The following is a 15838-nucleotide window of genomic DNA, read 5'->3' on the forward strand; positions in this document are numbered from 1 at the left end:
GTATGTATGGTTTATGGGGCCTTTCTGTGAATATATATCTACACGCATGAATACATAGCGCTGCATTGACACGACCCCACATGTAACGAGGAGAGAAACTCCGGTGAGGTAAGGGAGGTATACAAGTGCGCAGACAGCAAAAAGCACAGGCGCACAGCCCCCCACTATCTTAGAATAAAGAGCATGCACATATATACTTAGATACCTACATCTAAATTTACATATTAACATTTGTGTGCAGGTATATAACGGAGTATAGTTCGTATATTTAAATTCATGTCACAATATATTTTCATCATCATATGTACATTACGTATGTCTATTGTACACAAAAAAGTTGGACTTGAAAAAAGCCAATCTCAACATTTTTACTAGAACATTATGTTTATCAAATAAGTTTAAAGTATGTTATCTTGTAGATGCAATTTTTGCAGGGTATAAAAATACTCTCACGTCGTGTTTGAGTATGCGCCAATCTATCCATCTCTCTCTCTAGCCTTTTCACTTCGACACACCTTTCACACAAACACACACAAATGCATAGACGCTCTCTCTTTGCTCTCATCTAACGCTGTTGTGTGCTAAACTTCCGCTTGCTATTGCTGCTGTGTGCCTGGTACTTTGTTCACATGTTTTCTAATCGCGCTTAGCAGGAGTTAGATACAGTTTGCAATGGTGCGAATTAGATGCGGTAAAGTACTCACTCACACACACACACATACACTTTCTATGTCATGATATTGCTTGTAAAAATGAAAAAATTTGCTTGTTTCCGGAAGCCGTAAAATATGGTATATCCATGAGTGGTGTGTGAGTAAACATATACATATATACAAACGATATATAATTCAAGCAACTAAAGCTATACCGTACTTAATTTAGCAGCTAATTAAAGCGCCTAGCTGTAAACAAAGAATAAGCATTATAAACTGCTTTGAGATTCAAAAGAGCGATTTATTAAACATGTAAACTTGCATATAAATATTTTTAAAAAACTTATTGTTAACACTGTTTGTACAGAGCGGCTTAAATGCAAGCATTTTGCTTTGACAATTAACTGTAGACATTTAAAAATTGGTTTGAACAGGAATTATAGGCAATTTGGTGGATAATTTTTGGAGGCAACAGGTACAAGCTAAACTTATTTTTGTATCCATGGAATTTTAATATAAATAGTTTATTTTGCGAAAAAACGCAATTGGCTTTTATTTATGAGCTCAAAGTATTTTTCAATTTGTCAACGGTATTCTTAAATCCATCATGAAGATCGTTCGTAATTTTGGAAACATCATCCTCCTTCTCGTAGTAGTAAACGAAGTAAACTACTAAGCCAACGATGACAATGAGTACGAAGAACGCGCTGATAATGGATACCAGCATGCTAAGTGCGCAACTAAAGCAGCTGGAAAAAGGGAATGTAAAAAACTTTAATTAGTAATGGAATAATAGGAAGCTATTTAAGTCATAATAATTAGTAAAGGACAAAGTATGCCATTATCATAAAATGTATGACTCTTGCATAACCTGTTGATTACAAGCAAGGTATGTACGTTAGTTTGTTTGCTTTAGTCCTTAGTTCTGCGTTCGCCCTTTCGTGACAAAACTACGTATACAATTTTATTTTTGAGGGCTAGGTTTATTATTGTTAATTACTTTTTATTTACCAACCCTTGTTGGCGACCTCTTGCTGACTTTATGCATATGCATAACAATGTCGAATTGACAATTGGCGCCTTGCTGACGACTCCTCACTAAAAGACATTCTTGTTGTCTGCTACTGAGGGTGGTAGTCAAACCGTCGCGCCTCGATGGAGACAGGACTGGCTGGTGCCAGACAAGTTTACATTTATATGAACAAATGTACGTAAAATGTATAAAGACAACATAAGGGTGTATCTCCCCCATTCGCATGTTTAAGTTGATGATGTAAGCATCTACATCACTTCAGGGGTCTAAACAAACATATGCGTGTATCGAATATCATACAAATATGATTATATCTAATTCGCTTTTGTTTATGTACATATATATGAATCTACATACATATGAATGTTGTAATCGAGTTGCGCCGCTGTTTGTACATTAATTCTAGACATGTATCCACAATGCGCACATAGATATTTTTATGCTTAAATAAGTTTATCCGTTCAAAGCAAACTCTAATACATAGTGGACTGTTGTTCATTTAGCTTCTCAGTGCGTGTATAAAGAAATATATAAACCACAAACAATTCTCACACCGACTTATGGATAAGTACACTTTATTTATTTATATATATGTACACTTGTAGGAATGTAGGTACATTCTACGCTTGTGTTATCATCGCTTTAACAAGTGAGTAACTATTCAAGGAATTCATTGCAACAATAGCATGAGCTTTATCTTAAGAAATCACTAATTATATGTACATATAAACAAACGGAGATCAACATCTCAACGTATGTATACATACATATATGTATGTATATATATGTATATCGATAACAAATGCACTCACCAGCATGCCACGTTACCGGCCAGACATTTGCACATTTTGCGGTGGTAATTGAATTGTTTCCTGAAGTAAATTTCAATTAATATTGCTTAAAATTCAGATGCCTTTAAACTCACACGAACCGTCAATGTAAAATTGTATAAAATTCGTTGAGCAGCAAACGCAGCACACAACGTTCCAAGTCAGAAGACAGATGCGAATAAACTGAAAACGTTTTGTATATTGTTCATGTAGATTGTTTTCTGCTCGGGTGCTTGACTCTCACCGCTCAAAAAAGAGCGACAAGAGGGCTGCACGAGCTCTCTCTTTCTCTTTTATGTGAACAGTTGGTTGATTATTATATATGTATATATGAAATACACAGTGACCAAGTATGTGTATTAAGTTTTTTTTAGTGTAATGCAAGAGTAATTTTGAAGGAAATTCATGGGCGTAGGCATCTGGCTAAGCTAAAGAAGTTAAAGACAAGGAACAATGGCATTGATTAGCCCTAGTGAATAAAACCTGAACCATTTTTTGTTAAGCTCTCGAGTTTATATACGATTTTAATTAAATAGCGCTGTAATAATTACTTTATTACTAAACTTTATTTAATAAATTTAGATTGTGTGAGCCCCTTTACTTGGGGTGTCTGCGCCCATGTTGCTGTGAGAGAACGTGGATACACTTACAGTTATACTCTTTACTGTGAAATGAGAGAAAGTAAGTACATGCGCATCAAATACCTTGGTGATCAGCAGTGCTCTCGTTGATTTTACTCTTAGGCAAGAGATTTGTAATGAATTATATTTTTATATGTTATTTTGCTTGTACACAATGTATGTACATATTTAGTTATGTCTTCTGTTTTAAATAAAAATTAATGTTTTTGAATTGTACAGTTTTTGTTGTTAAAAACTGTTAATATAAAACACCTACAACTGTTGTTTAGCTGTGTGTATAGGAGTTATCCTGCACATGTACATATGCACCACAATATCCTGTTTTAAAAAAGTATCATCTGGAGAACAATTCAAGACAGATTTTTTTTGAATTTGTATGTATATTTTATTATATAAAAACATTTTCAATTACTTGATTTATTTTGTTCATATACTTTAGATTCTTAATGTATAATTGCATGACATAACATCTGGTGCGTTTACTTAAACTTATATACTAACAAAAAATATAATATAATTAAGGGCAATATTTAGGTTACATTTGTAGGCCCATTTCTGATTGTTAACTATACCTCAATATGGCAGTTATGTGTAATAATCATGATGTATTTATTTCACTGGCTTAATAATGTATGGTATAATGTACAGTTTTTTTATAGTAGGAATAGCACAAATAATGACTGTCATTTAAGATATGTAGCTGGTGTTAAACAAAAGACGCTCGATTGAATACCAGCTAAATTATGTATGTACAAGATTTACTTTATTAGTTTGTTCTTATATTTATTTCAAAATGTAAATAATTAAGTATGTATGTATGGTAAATATATATATATATATATACATATTCGTATGTTTTAATTAAAATCTAAATACATATTGTACATTGTATTAAGAGCATGTTAATGCTTATGAAGTTTAAATAAAGATGGAAGTTGGGTGGTTTGTTATTTTAGTGGATTATATCTTTGGGAAAATTATATGAGTAAATTTAAGAAAGCGATGTATTCGAGATTTTCAATTTATATAAAGTATACGTATAGTATTAAATTCAATAAATAGTGTACAATAGGAACGAAAAGACTCTTGAAAACTATAAATTATCAAAGTTTCTGTTTACTATGCTTAGTCCTTAAACTTAACAATGGCATAACAAAATACTCTTAAATACTCGCCTTTAATGATTTGCAGTTAAGTCAGCAAATGCTTGTAAAATAGACAAATTTATTTGTTTCTTTATGACATAAAATTAAATATTTTGTCTATACAGTTGCACAACTCATTTTACTTAAGTTAGCTGGAGGCTACTTACAATTAATTCCACACATCGTAACTTTTACTGTTGGGTGCACAAAAACCAGTTGCTAAATGCTATCGTACTTCTCTATCGTTAACTTAAGTTTTTAGTGTACAAACGTTTTATGTACAATGAAACGTGAGACGATTCGTTGCTGCAAAATAAGAGCCTTAGAGGCTATCACATTTCAATATATGTATTGATTTGTTTAAACTAATTTGTAATGCGCGTATTACGAATATTGAGGGGATTCGCCGCCCGATGGAATTTTCTTAACGCGACTTACATCGTCATAGGCAATAGAGAAAACGCTTTTCTTCTCAGCAATCGGATTACGCCGACCCATGCTGTTCATTAAAGAGTTCATGGCTATTCCCGAGTCGTGGTCATCTTCCAGCGTTGATGCGTTCAACTGTTTTTGTGCGTGGGACGGAGGGTGCGCTGCATTTCGATCTTCGACATAGAGGTTTATTTTTGAATTTGTTACCTTTATTTCGTTTTCTTTTATGGGCGATGGCTTGGGTTTGTTTTTTTGTGTTGCATTAGATTTTTCCGCAGGTGCCGCATGGGGCGGTGTTTCTGGATACATGTAGTGTGGTAACTTGGTGGGTGGTATAGGTACCTCTGTTGCGTTCTCCCGTTCAAAGCGATGTTCTGAGTGCTGCAGCAGCGGATGATTCGTATCAGTCTCAATTTTAGGCTTGTGTTGTTTATTTAGGGCTCTATCCTCTTTTAGCAAACGACTTCCTTTTGGCGGTGATTTTCTAGGTGCTGGTTCTGGTTTAAATTTAACCTCATCATCATGTTGAGCCTGCTCTTCAGCCTTTAAACTTACACGAGATTTCGACACACGCTTTTCGGGCACATTTACTTTCTTTTTTGTAGATAATTGCGATTTGGATGACTCTGTTGAGGTGCGGCCACTTACGGACTGCTTCTTCTTTCTATAGTACCACTCCATATATTTTGGAATATTTTGGTCACTTTCGCCTTCTTGACCGGCCAGTTCTGTTTCACTTTGGTAGATGCGCTCGTTTGACGGACGTTTGGATTTGCTTATTTCACTTGTTGTGGATGTGATGTGTCTGCCATTTTCATTTAAAGTCGCTTCATATTTTGAAATTGATAAGCGGCTGTGTGGTGGCTCTGAAGATGTTTGCTTACGAGCGTTATTGCTATGTCTTGAGCTATCTCTACGCGAAATTCTTGGATTTACTTCTGGGTTGGCATTACGCGATTCGGATGGTGATCTTGACCTTGATCTTGAGCTTGTATGTATACTTTTACTATGATGGGCAACGTTTTTCATGAGCATTTCATAGTGCTCTGTGTTTTTCGGATGTTTAGCGAAGATATCTCTCCCTGATGTATTTGTTCGAATTACTATTTCATCATCATCTGAGTCGATGGAGCATTCAGTTTCATTACCGTCGACTTCGCCGTCAGAATTGTCATAGAACTGCTCTACAGATATATAACGCTTACGATGCTTTTCGGGACTTGCAAGTTCATCGAGTGAGTCTGATATTTCCATTAATACTTCCTTGCTTAGCGCATCACCTTTCCGACGCACACTGGCATCTTTTTCTATTTTTCGGCTCTCATCACTTAGTTGCTTTCGCAAAATACTCGTTTTTGTTTCTCGGAGCGGTTTTTTGGGTGGAACTCGCTTTTTATTATCATAGACTTCTTCTTCTTCTTTGATGGGTGTGCGTATTTTGCGCTTCATTTCCTCTACCATAACAATTCTTCTACTGCCCCGTGGTCTTGACTGCTTTTTTGGACGACGACGCTTTATCCAATAAACACCCTCGGGACTGTTAGGTGGACTAAACCTTACATATTTATATTCATCCTCAGACATAGAATCATCGTTTTCACTACGTGCGCGTCGACGGGTATGACGGCTACCTATTTTCCCCGGCAAGTTATTAGTTGTCCTTTCGTAAATGTTCTCCATTGGCTCAGTTTGCGTGCCGGCATCGCAGTCCGTCTGTGTCGCAATGGCCATGGGTTGACCTGGAAGACTTTGGGTTTCTAAAACAAATTCGTGTTGGGTGTACCTAGATTCCAGTTTCTCTTTCTCCAACAGTATTTGGCGCAAAAGCGCGTTCTGTTGCTTGAGTGAGTGCTCCAGCTCCTGAGTAAGAGATTGGTTCGAAATGGCTGGCTGTATTTGAGACACGCCCTCTGCACCCTGAACTGATTGGGTGTGTATAACTTTGACTTCAGGCTCCGTTTGTGAGTAAACTACACTATTTGGTCCCGATTTACCCAAAGGAAACGTATCGCCTTTAAGTGTTGATCCTTGTTGTATCTCATTTGGCATTGACTGAATGTATGTAGCACCAGGTACAATATGGTAGTGTTCTCGAATAATTTGCTTGCCATCTGGCTGTTCTTCAATAAATCGTCTCATCAATATTTCTTTGCCTGTATTATCTACCATAAGTAATTGTGGATGCGAAAGGTTGGTTGAAGGTTTTACTGGCACATTTACATATATATTGTCATCATCCATAGCGGCTCCATCACGTGTTTTATCTCTAGTCATAAGCTGTAGAATCTCAACATTACCATCCTTAATAAAGAGCTCTCGTTTAGCCTTGAGACTATTTTGGGCAGTATTGAAATCGATGTCGCTACCACGATCAATTTCGTGTCTTCGCATTGAATCGTCATCAATTTGACGATTTTCAGAATCGTAGCTTTTATGTCGACCATGTTCCAATTGCTTATTTAAATTGCTTCGGGTAAAGTTTTCCTTTACTTCTTCCAAATGCGTACCATCCATGACGTCTTCAATGTAAACGTCACGGTCATTTATTAAATTAGTTCTAGAGTTATGAAAACTTTGATGTGTTTCATCTTTGGCAGTGCGGTTATTTCTGAAAGAGAACACCTTGGTTATTAAATAGCTACAGGTTTTATTTTATTATTATTGCTTACTTAATGCGGACACGTCTTTGTTGATATTCAGCTGATTGTATGCGGTGTGTCGCTTCACCATCATGATTCATACTAGATGGGTGTATTTCTAAGTTTTCGTCAGACTGTTCACGTCCATCGCGGAACTCCCAGCGGGTAGGCTTCGTTCGTGTATCTGGTGGTTTCTCCGCGGACCAGGCCTCGCGTCTTCCCATCCACTCTGCGACCTGTAAAGTAATGGTAAATTTTTGAATGAAAAATGTTTGGGTTGTTAACAAAGTTCTATAAAGCTTTTATATATTTATATATGTTAAATTGAAATTAGTTTTAGTAAGAGAAAGCAGATTCCGAAGAAATATACAAAATTTAGTTAAATGGGATTATCAAAGATGTTAAAAAACAAATAAAAAATAGAAAACTAAAAATAGTGATTGAACTAACGAAATTGCCATTTTGTGAGCATGTATGCGGTTCTCTACTTTGTGAAAATGTACAGTGTAATTCGAAAAATGATCAAAATCTACCTGAACAGATTTTGTTTGTTTTCCATTTGCCATTTCTCTATGTACTAGATGTACATCGTCTTCAGTTTTACTGATATTAACTATTCTTTTGCTACAAGAAAAGAATAAACAATTAAAGATGTGATGATTGAATCAGTTGATTATTACAATATACAATATTTAGCTATTAGCGTCTTATTGATATTAGAATCCTCACTCTGTTGAACTCATTACTTAGTCTTTGGTACAATAATTTTGAATAACCATTTTTAAGTATCATTAGTAAGACGATTTATTTGTTAAGGAATGAAATAAATTAATACAGTCACCGCTTTGTAGCCGTTCATCTCCAAATAATGGAATATTTTTCTAAAATATAAGGAATTTAAATTCTAACTTCTTTTTAAAGCAACGAATAATTGTTTTGTTTTACTTTTTTATTTTATTGTCTATTTTTCATGAAAGCAAAAATAATTGGCTAATTTCTAATTTTCAAGTGTGCTCATATTTCTATGCTATTGTAACTTACATAATGCATAGACATTATTTTTTGCATATGTAAATACATTAAAAAACACTTTTTTTAAATAGAGGTAAGGTTAATAAATGTACATAACATGATCTATGATTTAAAAAAAAAAAACATCTTGGCACTTTTCGTATAGTTCCTAAAGACTTCCACCCTTTTGGTAGTGTTATATACCGAGACTAAGTTACCGAGTCAACAAGCAAGTGTTGTGTATAAAGGATAGTTTTGCAATGTTGATGTCGGATGATTACTTAAAGCGTTACTTACGTCGCTGCGCTATAGAGAGGGCACCAGGAGCAAATGCAGCAGAGCAGCAAGATCAAAATAGTCAAAGCAACCAGTGTGGCGAGCAGTATTAGCAGCCAAAATAAGACCTTATTCTCCGCCTTGTACTGTGTCTGCAAAGGAGTAAGGTTCTATTAACCCCCAATCCATTAGTCGAGCAGTTGCATTTGCAGCTTCCTATTCTATTCTATATACTTACATCAGTTTGCGTAGTATCTTGTGGTATAATGGCATAGGAGTTGTTATACTGAGACAGTCGCTGCTGTATCTGAGAGATATCAACTACGGACGAGCTGTCGTGCAGCACAGTTGCTGTCACTACGCTGCGTTCCTTGATGCTCGGATTGCCATTAGGTATTTGATTTGCTCCAGGCTCTTCTGGCTTAAGTGGCCGTATGTCATGAATTAAAACTTTGCCTCCCGTAATGGTGGATAACGTTTCTTCAGTCTCTCGCTTGTTCGGATTATAACCTGGGACCACAAAGGTCATAGAGCGCTTACGACTCTCTGGCGGATAGACGCGTATGGTGGTTGTTGAAAAGCGCACAGGTACGCCTAGATCATAGGCGCGCGCAGTTAATATGAATATATCGCTTTCATCACTGGATACGGCCATGGATTCGGCAGCACGACGTCGTCGCTGCTGCTGCTGCTGCTGAAGTTTTTTCGAACGCAGACTAATCTTTTCACGCACTGTTAATTCCCCCGATAGCTTATCAAGTGCAAAATTATTCTCATAATTGCCATTGATAAGTTCGTAGCGTACTTCATTGTTGGGAGCTGTGGCATCCTTGTCTGTTGCATGTATAAAAGCGCTGGTTGTAAAGCTCTTTAAGTCAGTGGCAAGTATAAACTCGTACAAGTCCTTATCAAAAATTGGCACCTCGTCATTCACGTCGATCAACTTAATGATGAGCGGAACCTGGACTCTGTTGCCCTCACCATCCAAGTCACGTGCCTCCACATATAAGTGATACTCAGGCATGATTTCTCGGTCGAAGCCGTGATTATTGGTCGACACGGTGATTAGACCGCTTTCTGGATTTAGATTGAGCGAGGTGTTTAGATAGCCCAATATTGCAGTATATCGCACCTTGCCACCCAAACCAGAGTCCAAGTCGCTAGCATGCACTTGCACCACCTTAGTGCCCATTGTCATATTCTCCGGCAATTCAACCGTGTATTCTGTTTGATCAAACACAGGCGGATTGTCATTCACATCGTTGATGTACACGGTGACATTCACAATGGCTGAAAGATTTGTAGCTGGGCCCAGCTCCTGGGCAAGTATGCTGAATTGTACAGATTGGCGCACTTCATAATCCAACCAAGAGCTGTCCCGCACGCGAATAAGAAACGATGCACTTCGCTCAGCCACATTTGGCGTTATCTCGAATGTGCCATTATTATTGAGTAATGTCAGCGAGAAGACGCCATTCTTTCCTGTATCGTCATCGTATACCCGTGGCACATAGGGATCAACAAAAGTTAGCGCTGTGCCCTGCGGCGCATTTTCGTCGACTCTAGAGACATAGCTATAGGGAAAGTGTATTTGCATTTTACTTCTGATTTGTTTTAAAGCCACAGGCTTCCTATACTTACTGATCATTCTCAAAGTATGGCGGTGAATTGGTACGTTCTGGCAAGAAGAATGCTAATTGCACAGTCGAAGCCATTGCTGGCGGTTCGTCACGACCAACTTTAACTTCCTCGGCAATTACAGTGAGCAAGACCGGATCGCCCACATGTGTGATGGCGGCAATGTCCTCCAGAGGTCGCATCAGAAATATCTCGCCTGCAACAATGTCAATGAAAAACGAACATTTTTTTGTTTTATTTTCGTTTGCTCTTAGTAGCATTGATAAGCTAGAAATAATCGCTTAATACACGTCGTCTCAAAATTCTGCGTTGCAAGAGATTACACAAATTGCATTTGTGTAATGCCAAGCCTTCGATAATGACCATAATTACCAGCGATTGCAAAAAAAAAAAGAAAGAAAATCTCAGATCAGGCAGCCATGGGAAAAGTTGTATATTTGCAAAGGAGCAGGCAGCAAAAACAAAATGATCTCATACTAACAGTCTAGGCGGCTGTAAAAAGTTCAACCTTATGCGCGATTATGTTCCCATTTCACTTTTTGCTGGTGTGTGGCAATCGCTGTCTTGAGAACATTTTATGAGTATTCTCTTGTTGCAGTTTTTATTGCATTAACCTGGCTCTTGCCATGCGAGTAAAACTGATGAACATGTTAATGTTGCTTATGCTTAGTAAATATGCGATATATTTGCATGCCAAACAAAAAACAACAAACAAAAAAACGAAATGGTTGATTATTATTGGCTCGCCAATTTAGATTCCGTCAAACGAATGTACATGCTTATTTGCTTGTGACGATAGACGTACGATAGCATACGCTTATACCAAAAATTTTCATGTCCAACTCGCAATGCGCTTCAATGTATTCGTATACAGAATGCAGCGGCTTTTCGTAAAAGAAGTCGGCCTCAAAAGGCAGCTTACAAATATGCTCAACACACACACACACACACACACTCATACATACATAGCAGCTATGAAATTTTTCACGGCCTCATCTTCAAGTCGCCAGACAGACGACAGAGGCTGCAGCAGTCTGCAACTGAGCCTAGAGCCAGAGCCAGAGCCAAAGCCAAAGCTACAGCCAGAGTGCTTAAGTCAGAGCCATCAAACTGGCAGTGAGCCAAAACAGACGAGCACGAAACAAGGAAGTACTCTAGCATAAGTGCTTGAACGTGGCAACGTGCAACAGGGTGGGGTGCGGTGTGTTGGGGGGAGGTAGAGGGGCTGCGAAGGGCAAAGTCGTTGCTGATCTACGAGCCAAATTGCAGTCAGTACCAGAACTTGGTCACAACGTTGCACAGCATCTGAGTAACAACAACAACAACAACAACATGACTACGTGTATAGTTGAAGATGGGCTATGCTATCTAACGAGTCTAACAACGGACCGGATTGCAGCCTGGTCCGTTCGATTGCTGTTGTGCTTGATACTTGTTGTTGTTCTTCTTCTTTCGTTCGTACGTTCGTTGGTTCTTTCTTTTTGCTGGTAGTTATGTTAATATCGCAGCGGCGTCGTTGCACTGTTGTTATTTTCTTACTTATTGCATTTGTTTTTGTTTTTCTATTTTGTGGTTTTGATTGTCCTGCATAGCGCTGCTCTCATAAAATGCACAAAAAACAAATGTAAGCATGTTCTATGGCATGTTAAGAGCTAAGATTTGCCATAACACTAAGTCTGAGCCTGCATATAATTATTTTTACTTACCGCTGGTATCGTTGATATCAAAAAACGATGTAAATGGATTATTTTCGGACACCAAGCCATAGCGCACCTCACGTGGATTGCCCTTGTCCCCATCCTCGGCATGCACTCGCAATATCTGCAAAGACAAACAGCTTAATTAGTTTTATGATCTCCATGTGGGCATTACTTTGGACTACCTTATCGCCTGGCAATATGCCCGCTGGCAGCTTGGTGACTGGTGGCGCCAGCGTGAACACAGGCGGCTGATCTTGTACATCTTGCACAATGACAACGATTTCCATGCCCGCAATATTGCGACTGTCCTGACCAGGCTCAGCATATGCATCCTAAATTGCATTGAAAAAAAAAAATGAGCTAGTGCACTAACTAAAAGTCTTTCGCATACATACATTAGCGAGTATTGTTAAATGGTACATGGCTTGTTTTTCGAAATCCAAGGGCCCCAGGAGAAACACTGTGCCCTCTGTGGTCTCCGTTGATACGATTTTTTGTCTTATGGCAAACAAAGGCGAACCCTAAAGAGCAGCAAACAGCATTTGTTATTGTTATTGTGTCCTAAGGCCATTTTTTTTTCTTTTTTTTTTTTTTTGGCATATAACTTACCCATAACTCGAGGTAGACTGGTTTCTGGTAGAGTGGATTCTTACGCGCAATTACGTAATCGAGTTCTGTGCCCCGCTTGGCGTCCTTAAAAAATAAAATACATTTTCTTAGTAAAGTTGGTTTTCAATTTTGTTCGCTTTGATAGCATGGGCCAGATAGTTCAATTAGCTAGCTGGCTGGCTTATGATTCGGGCAGTATTTGAAATTTATTAAGCGTAGCGTAGCTCACCTCGGGTATCATGATGATGCCTGGCTTGTGTGGAAATATAAGGTCATGGGGTGTGCTGAAATTGGTCGCCGTAATTGAGCACAATTGCGTGGCCATGCCACCTTTTGTGTCCTTCACAGCCACCTGGAAGTCATAGTAGCGTCCCGGTTCGAGACGTCGCTGCAGCACAACATTTGCCTGACAGACCGAGTTGTACTTGGTGCATGGAAGCGATTCCACCTTGACGGTAGACGATGATGCATCGCCCATAAACTCAAAGGTCAGTGGATAGTCGAACTCCTCGTCAGTTGCACGCAATCTGTAGATTACAGAGCCGACCTGTGCGTCGGCCGGCACAAGAACTAGCCGCATGCGCGTGGATGGATCGAATTTGGGATCCACACCGTGAACGTGATGTAGACACAGAATTCCAATTAGGAGGCTGATTGTCAGCAATCGATAGGCGGTCATTGCGCTCAGCCATAGGCCGAACTGCAAACTTGGCCAACACTGTTGTTGACGCTGACGTTGTTGCTGTTGCTGCTGCTGTTGTTGCTGCTGCTGTTGCTGTTGCTGGGAGGTAGGTGGTTGATAATAGTAGCATTCCTTCTGTCCTCGGCCTGCATCCAAAGTCGTGCTGGTCGTGGCGGTTCTCAGGCGGCATTGCGGCACATGTGTTATGTTGTGACTTTGTCTGTGGAAATTGCTGCTATTGCTGGAAGCCATTGCTATAATTAAATAGAGAGAAGATATATTATATAAGAGCCCCGTTTGAAATTCTATAATTTGTCCCAACTCTATGGTAAGTCGAGCTAGCTATGCGCACATTGATTGATGCAATCATAAGCAATTTTCGACTTTAAGCTAATAATACACAGCTGAGCAGAAGCAGCAGCAGCCGAAGCAGCAGCTACTTCATCTGAGAATGCTAAACCTGCCAAATTAACGTGTATGCTCTCCTTCATAGTTACTGTAATCCCCCGGCAATTATGCTTAATAAAAAAATGAAAAAAATTAAATGGTTGTGCAATGCCAAAAGCTATTTTATAGCCGAATCATCGCCCCAGTTCATAATTGTGTTGTGTTGTTACCTAAGACAAATATGAAAACTTGTTGCGGCTGCAGCTGGAGCATGGGTTGGGTTTGGTTTGGCTTGTCTCAGCTCGGACTGCAAGCCCACTATGAACTGCGTTACCGTTTTCAGCTTCAGTAGCTTCCCGCCAGCTGCACCACTGCACCGCTGCTGCACCAACACCACCACCACCACCGCTGGAGTTTGTATTTTCAATTTCATGCTGTGCTTGTGCTCCGCTTTGAAACCGAGCTGTGTCCCATATTTAATGCACGGCGAGTGGCTGCTGCACTTTCATTTTTTTATATATAAGTATTTACTTTTTTTTTTATTATAAGATGGACTCGTAACTACGGCCAAGACTAATACCAAACAGCTTTTGGCCATTAATCGAGCAACAACAAATTCAATGTTGATGTATCTGTTGCTTAACTGCGGCAGCTAGCGCAATAGCAGTAGCAATAGCAATGCCAATGAAATATAGGAAAAAAATTAAGAGATCTATAATTTTAAATTACGGCTGTGGCAACTACTTGAGAAAAAACTACATAGCGTAGTTTAATTTATTTTTGTGCGTTAAGCGTAAAGATTTCGACGAATCGAAATGGTTATTAAGGCAAATCGATTTGAAGAGACCTCGATAAAAATTTGTAAAGCTTTAATAAAAAACAATGTAGGCTTAGTTTGCAATTTAATTTGAAGCTCAATGGCAATAACACCGCAAAATCTATGACAATGCGCAACTAATTTGTAACTTTTGTAAGCCCAAACCTAAAAAGTTGTTAAAGTGAAAATTTTGCAGATATTATTTATAGACTATCGCAAAATAAAATCTGTTTAGTTTTTTATAAATGCTGCTGTTTGTTCGAATTCAACTTGCGGATTGTCGGGTAATTATTTTAATAACTGTTTGCCCGATACAGTTGATAAACACACTTAACTAAAATTATACGCACACATACAGACAAACATATACATATGTATATGTATATCGTATAGCCTTGCTTAAAGCGGCACAGAACATTAAGCGTTCATGTCTGGGTTTATTTAAGTGGTCACGTCGCAGTCTGTCTAAACGCGCAATAATTTTTTAACGTTTAATCATGTGCGACAATTACGAGCGGTACTTTAGACGCTCTTCCACAGCAAGTGAGAGCGGGTCAGCAAGATGCTGCTGCTGCTGTCGCTGCTCTTCGGCTATCTTTTGGTATAAGCATGCGTATATACTTAGTAGTAACTGTGCGCAGACTTTGCACTAGCTGGAGCTGAAGGCAATTGCGAAGCCGTCAAAAGTAAAGCAAGTGGCATTGCTTAAATTACTTTGAGTCATTTCTAGAACAAGTCTTAAAACGAATACATACGCACATTTATGTAGGCAAGAAAGCTATGTAAAGGGCTTGCTGAGTCTTCAAAACGAGTCTTCGGATATAGCAGAAGCGTGTCTTTTTTAAAAAGTAAATGGTCTAATTTAGCAGTTACAATGGCATAAATTTCTGTCTGGCCTTTAAATTTTACTTTTAGGGCATATACGAATACACGTACTTAAATTTGTTCTTTGTTAATTGTTTAGTTAATCATGCGATTGGAATAAGTTGCTTGGGATAAAAAAATGTTAAAACAAGATTAAAATCTATGGCAAATTTACATATAGATACTCTGCTTATAACATGAATCAAGTTTCATGTAAATAAACATAAAAAAAAAGATTTTATAAATTTAAAATTCAAATGCAATGATGCAACTAAAATCGGATGCATATTAAAGTAAAAAGCTCTAAAAAACGCTACAATATAAATTTTACTTATTATAAATTCATAGCGGAAGCAGGATTTATTTGAGAACCACAATTTCTATTTGAAATATCGATAAGCCCTAAGCTCTGTCTATGCTTAAATTAATTAACTTAAAACTTAAATGGTAATTAATACTGTTTTTATTTTGATTTACATAT

The 15838-nt window shown here is 38.1% G+C and overlaps 2 protein-coding genes across 4 annotated transcripts; both read right to left on the reverse strand.

Annotated features, from left to right (window-relative positions):
• Nucleotides 1-930: 930 nt before the first annotated feature.
• LOC108602568 (protein midgut expression 1) lies at nucleotides 931-2699 on the reverse strand. 2 transcript variants are annotated; one of them, XM_017990703.2, is made up of 3 exons: nucleotides 2618-2699; nucleotides 2499-2558; nucleotides 931-1402 (listed from the first exon to the last, which is right to left on the reverse strand). In XM_017990703.2, the coding sequence occupies exons 2-3, from the start codon at nucleotides 2531-2533 to the stop codon at nucleotides 1210-1212; spliced, it is 228 nt and encodes a 75-aa protein (XP_017846192.1). In that variant the 5' UTR covers nucleotides 2534-2558; nucleotides 2618-2699; the 3' UTR covers nucleotides 931-1209. The 2 variants fall into 2 exon arrangements, with proteins under 2 accessions (XP_017846192.1, XP_017846193.1); XM_017990704.2 differs by having other exon boundaries at nucleotides 2612-2630.
• Nucleotides 2700-4229: 1530 nt separating this feature from the next.
• Nucleotides 4230-12710, reverse strand: LOC108604323 (cadherin-86C). Of its 2 annotated transcripts, XM_017993748.1 has the most exons (10): nucleotides 12608-12710; nucleotides 12394-12519; nucleotides 12181-12330; nucleotides 12005-12119; nucleotides 10302-10494; nucleotides 8899-10234; nucleotides 8682-8830; nucleotides 7907-7997; nucleotides 7404-7609; nucleotides 4230-7342 (listed from the first exon to the last, which is right to left on the reverse strand). In XM_017993748.1, the coding sequence occupies exons 2-10, from the start codon at nucleotides 12418-12420 to the stop codon at nucleotides 4687-4689; spliced, it is 4923 nt and encodes a 1640-aa protein (XP_017849237.1). In that variant the 5' UTR covers nucleotides 12421-12519; nucleotides 12608-12710; the 3' UTR covers nucleotides 4230-4686. The 2 variants fall into 2 exon arrangements, with proteins under 2 accessions (XP_017849237.1, XP_017849238.1); XM_017993749.1 differs by lacking the exons at nucleotides 7907-7997; nucleotides 8899-10234; nucleotides 10302-10494; ... (2 more) ...; nucleotides 12394-12519; nucleotides 12608-12710 and having other exon boundaries at nucleotides 8682-8767.
• Nucleotides 12711-15838: the final 3128 nt, after the last annotated feature.

Source organism: Drosophila busckii, chromosome 3R (genome assembly GCF_011750605.1).
Source record: "Drosophila busckii strain San Diego stock center, stock number 13000-0081.31 chromosome 3R, ASM1175060v1, whole genome shotgun sequence".
NCBI lineage: Eukaryota > Metazoa > Arthropoda > Insecta > Diptera > Drosophilidae > Drosophila > Drosophila busckii.

Bases quoted from the DNA above. Each gene is read 5' to 3' on its own strand.
- LOC108602568 (XM_017990703.2), bottom strand. From the start codon at position 2,533: ATGTGCAAATGTCTGGCCGGTAACGTGGCATGCTG. The intron at 1,403-2,498 runs GTGAGTGCATTT...CCCTTTTTCCAG, and splicing joins GCCGGTAACGTGGCATGCTG to CTGCTTTAGTTGCGCACTTA.
- LOC108604323 (XM_017993748.1), bottom strand. From the start codon at position 12,420: ATGTACCATTTAACAATACTCGCTAAT. The intron at 12,331-12,393 runs GTATGTATGCGA...AATGCAATTTAG, and splicing joins ATTTAACAATACTCGCTAAT to GATGCATATGCTGAGCCTGG. The intron at 7,610-7,906 runs GTAGATTTTGAT...ATTACTTTACAG, and splicing joins AACAAACAAAATCTGTTCAG to GTCGCAGAGTGGATGGGAAG.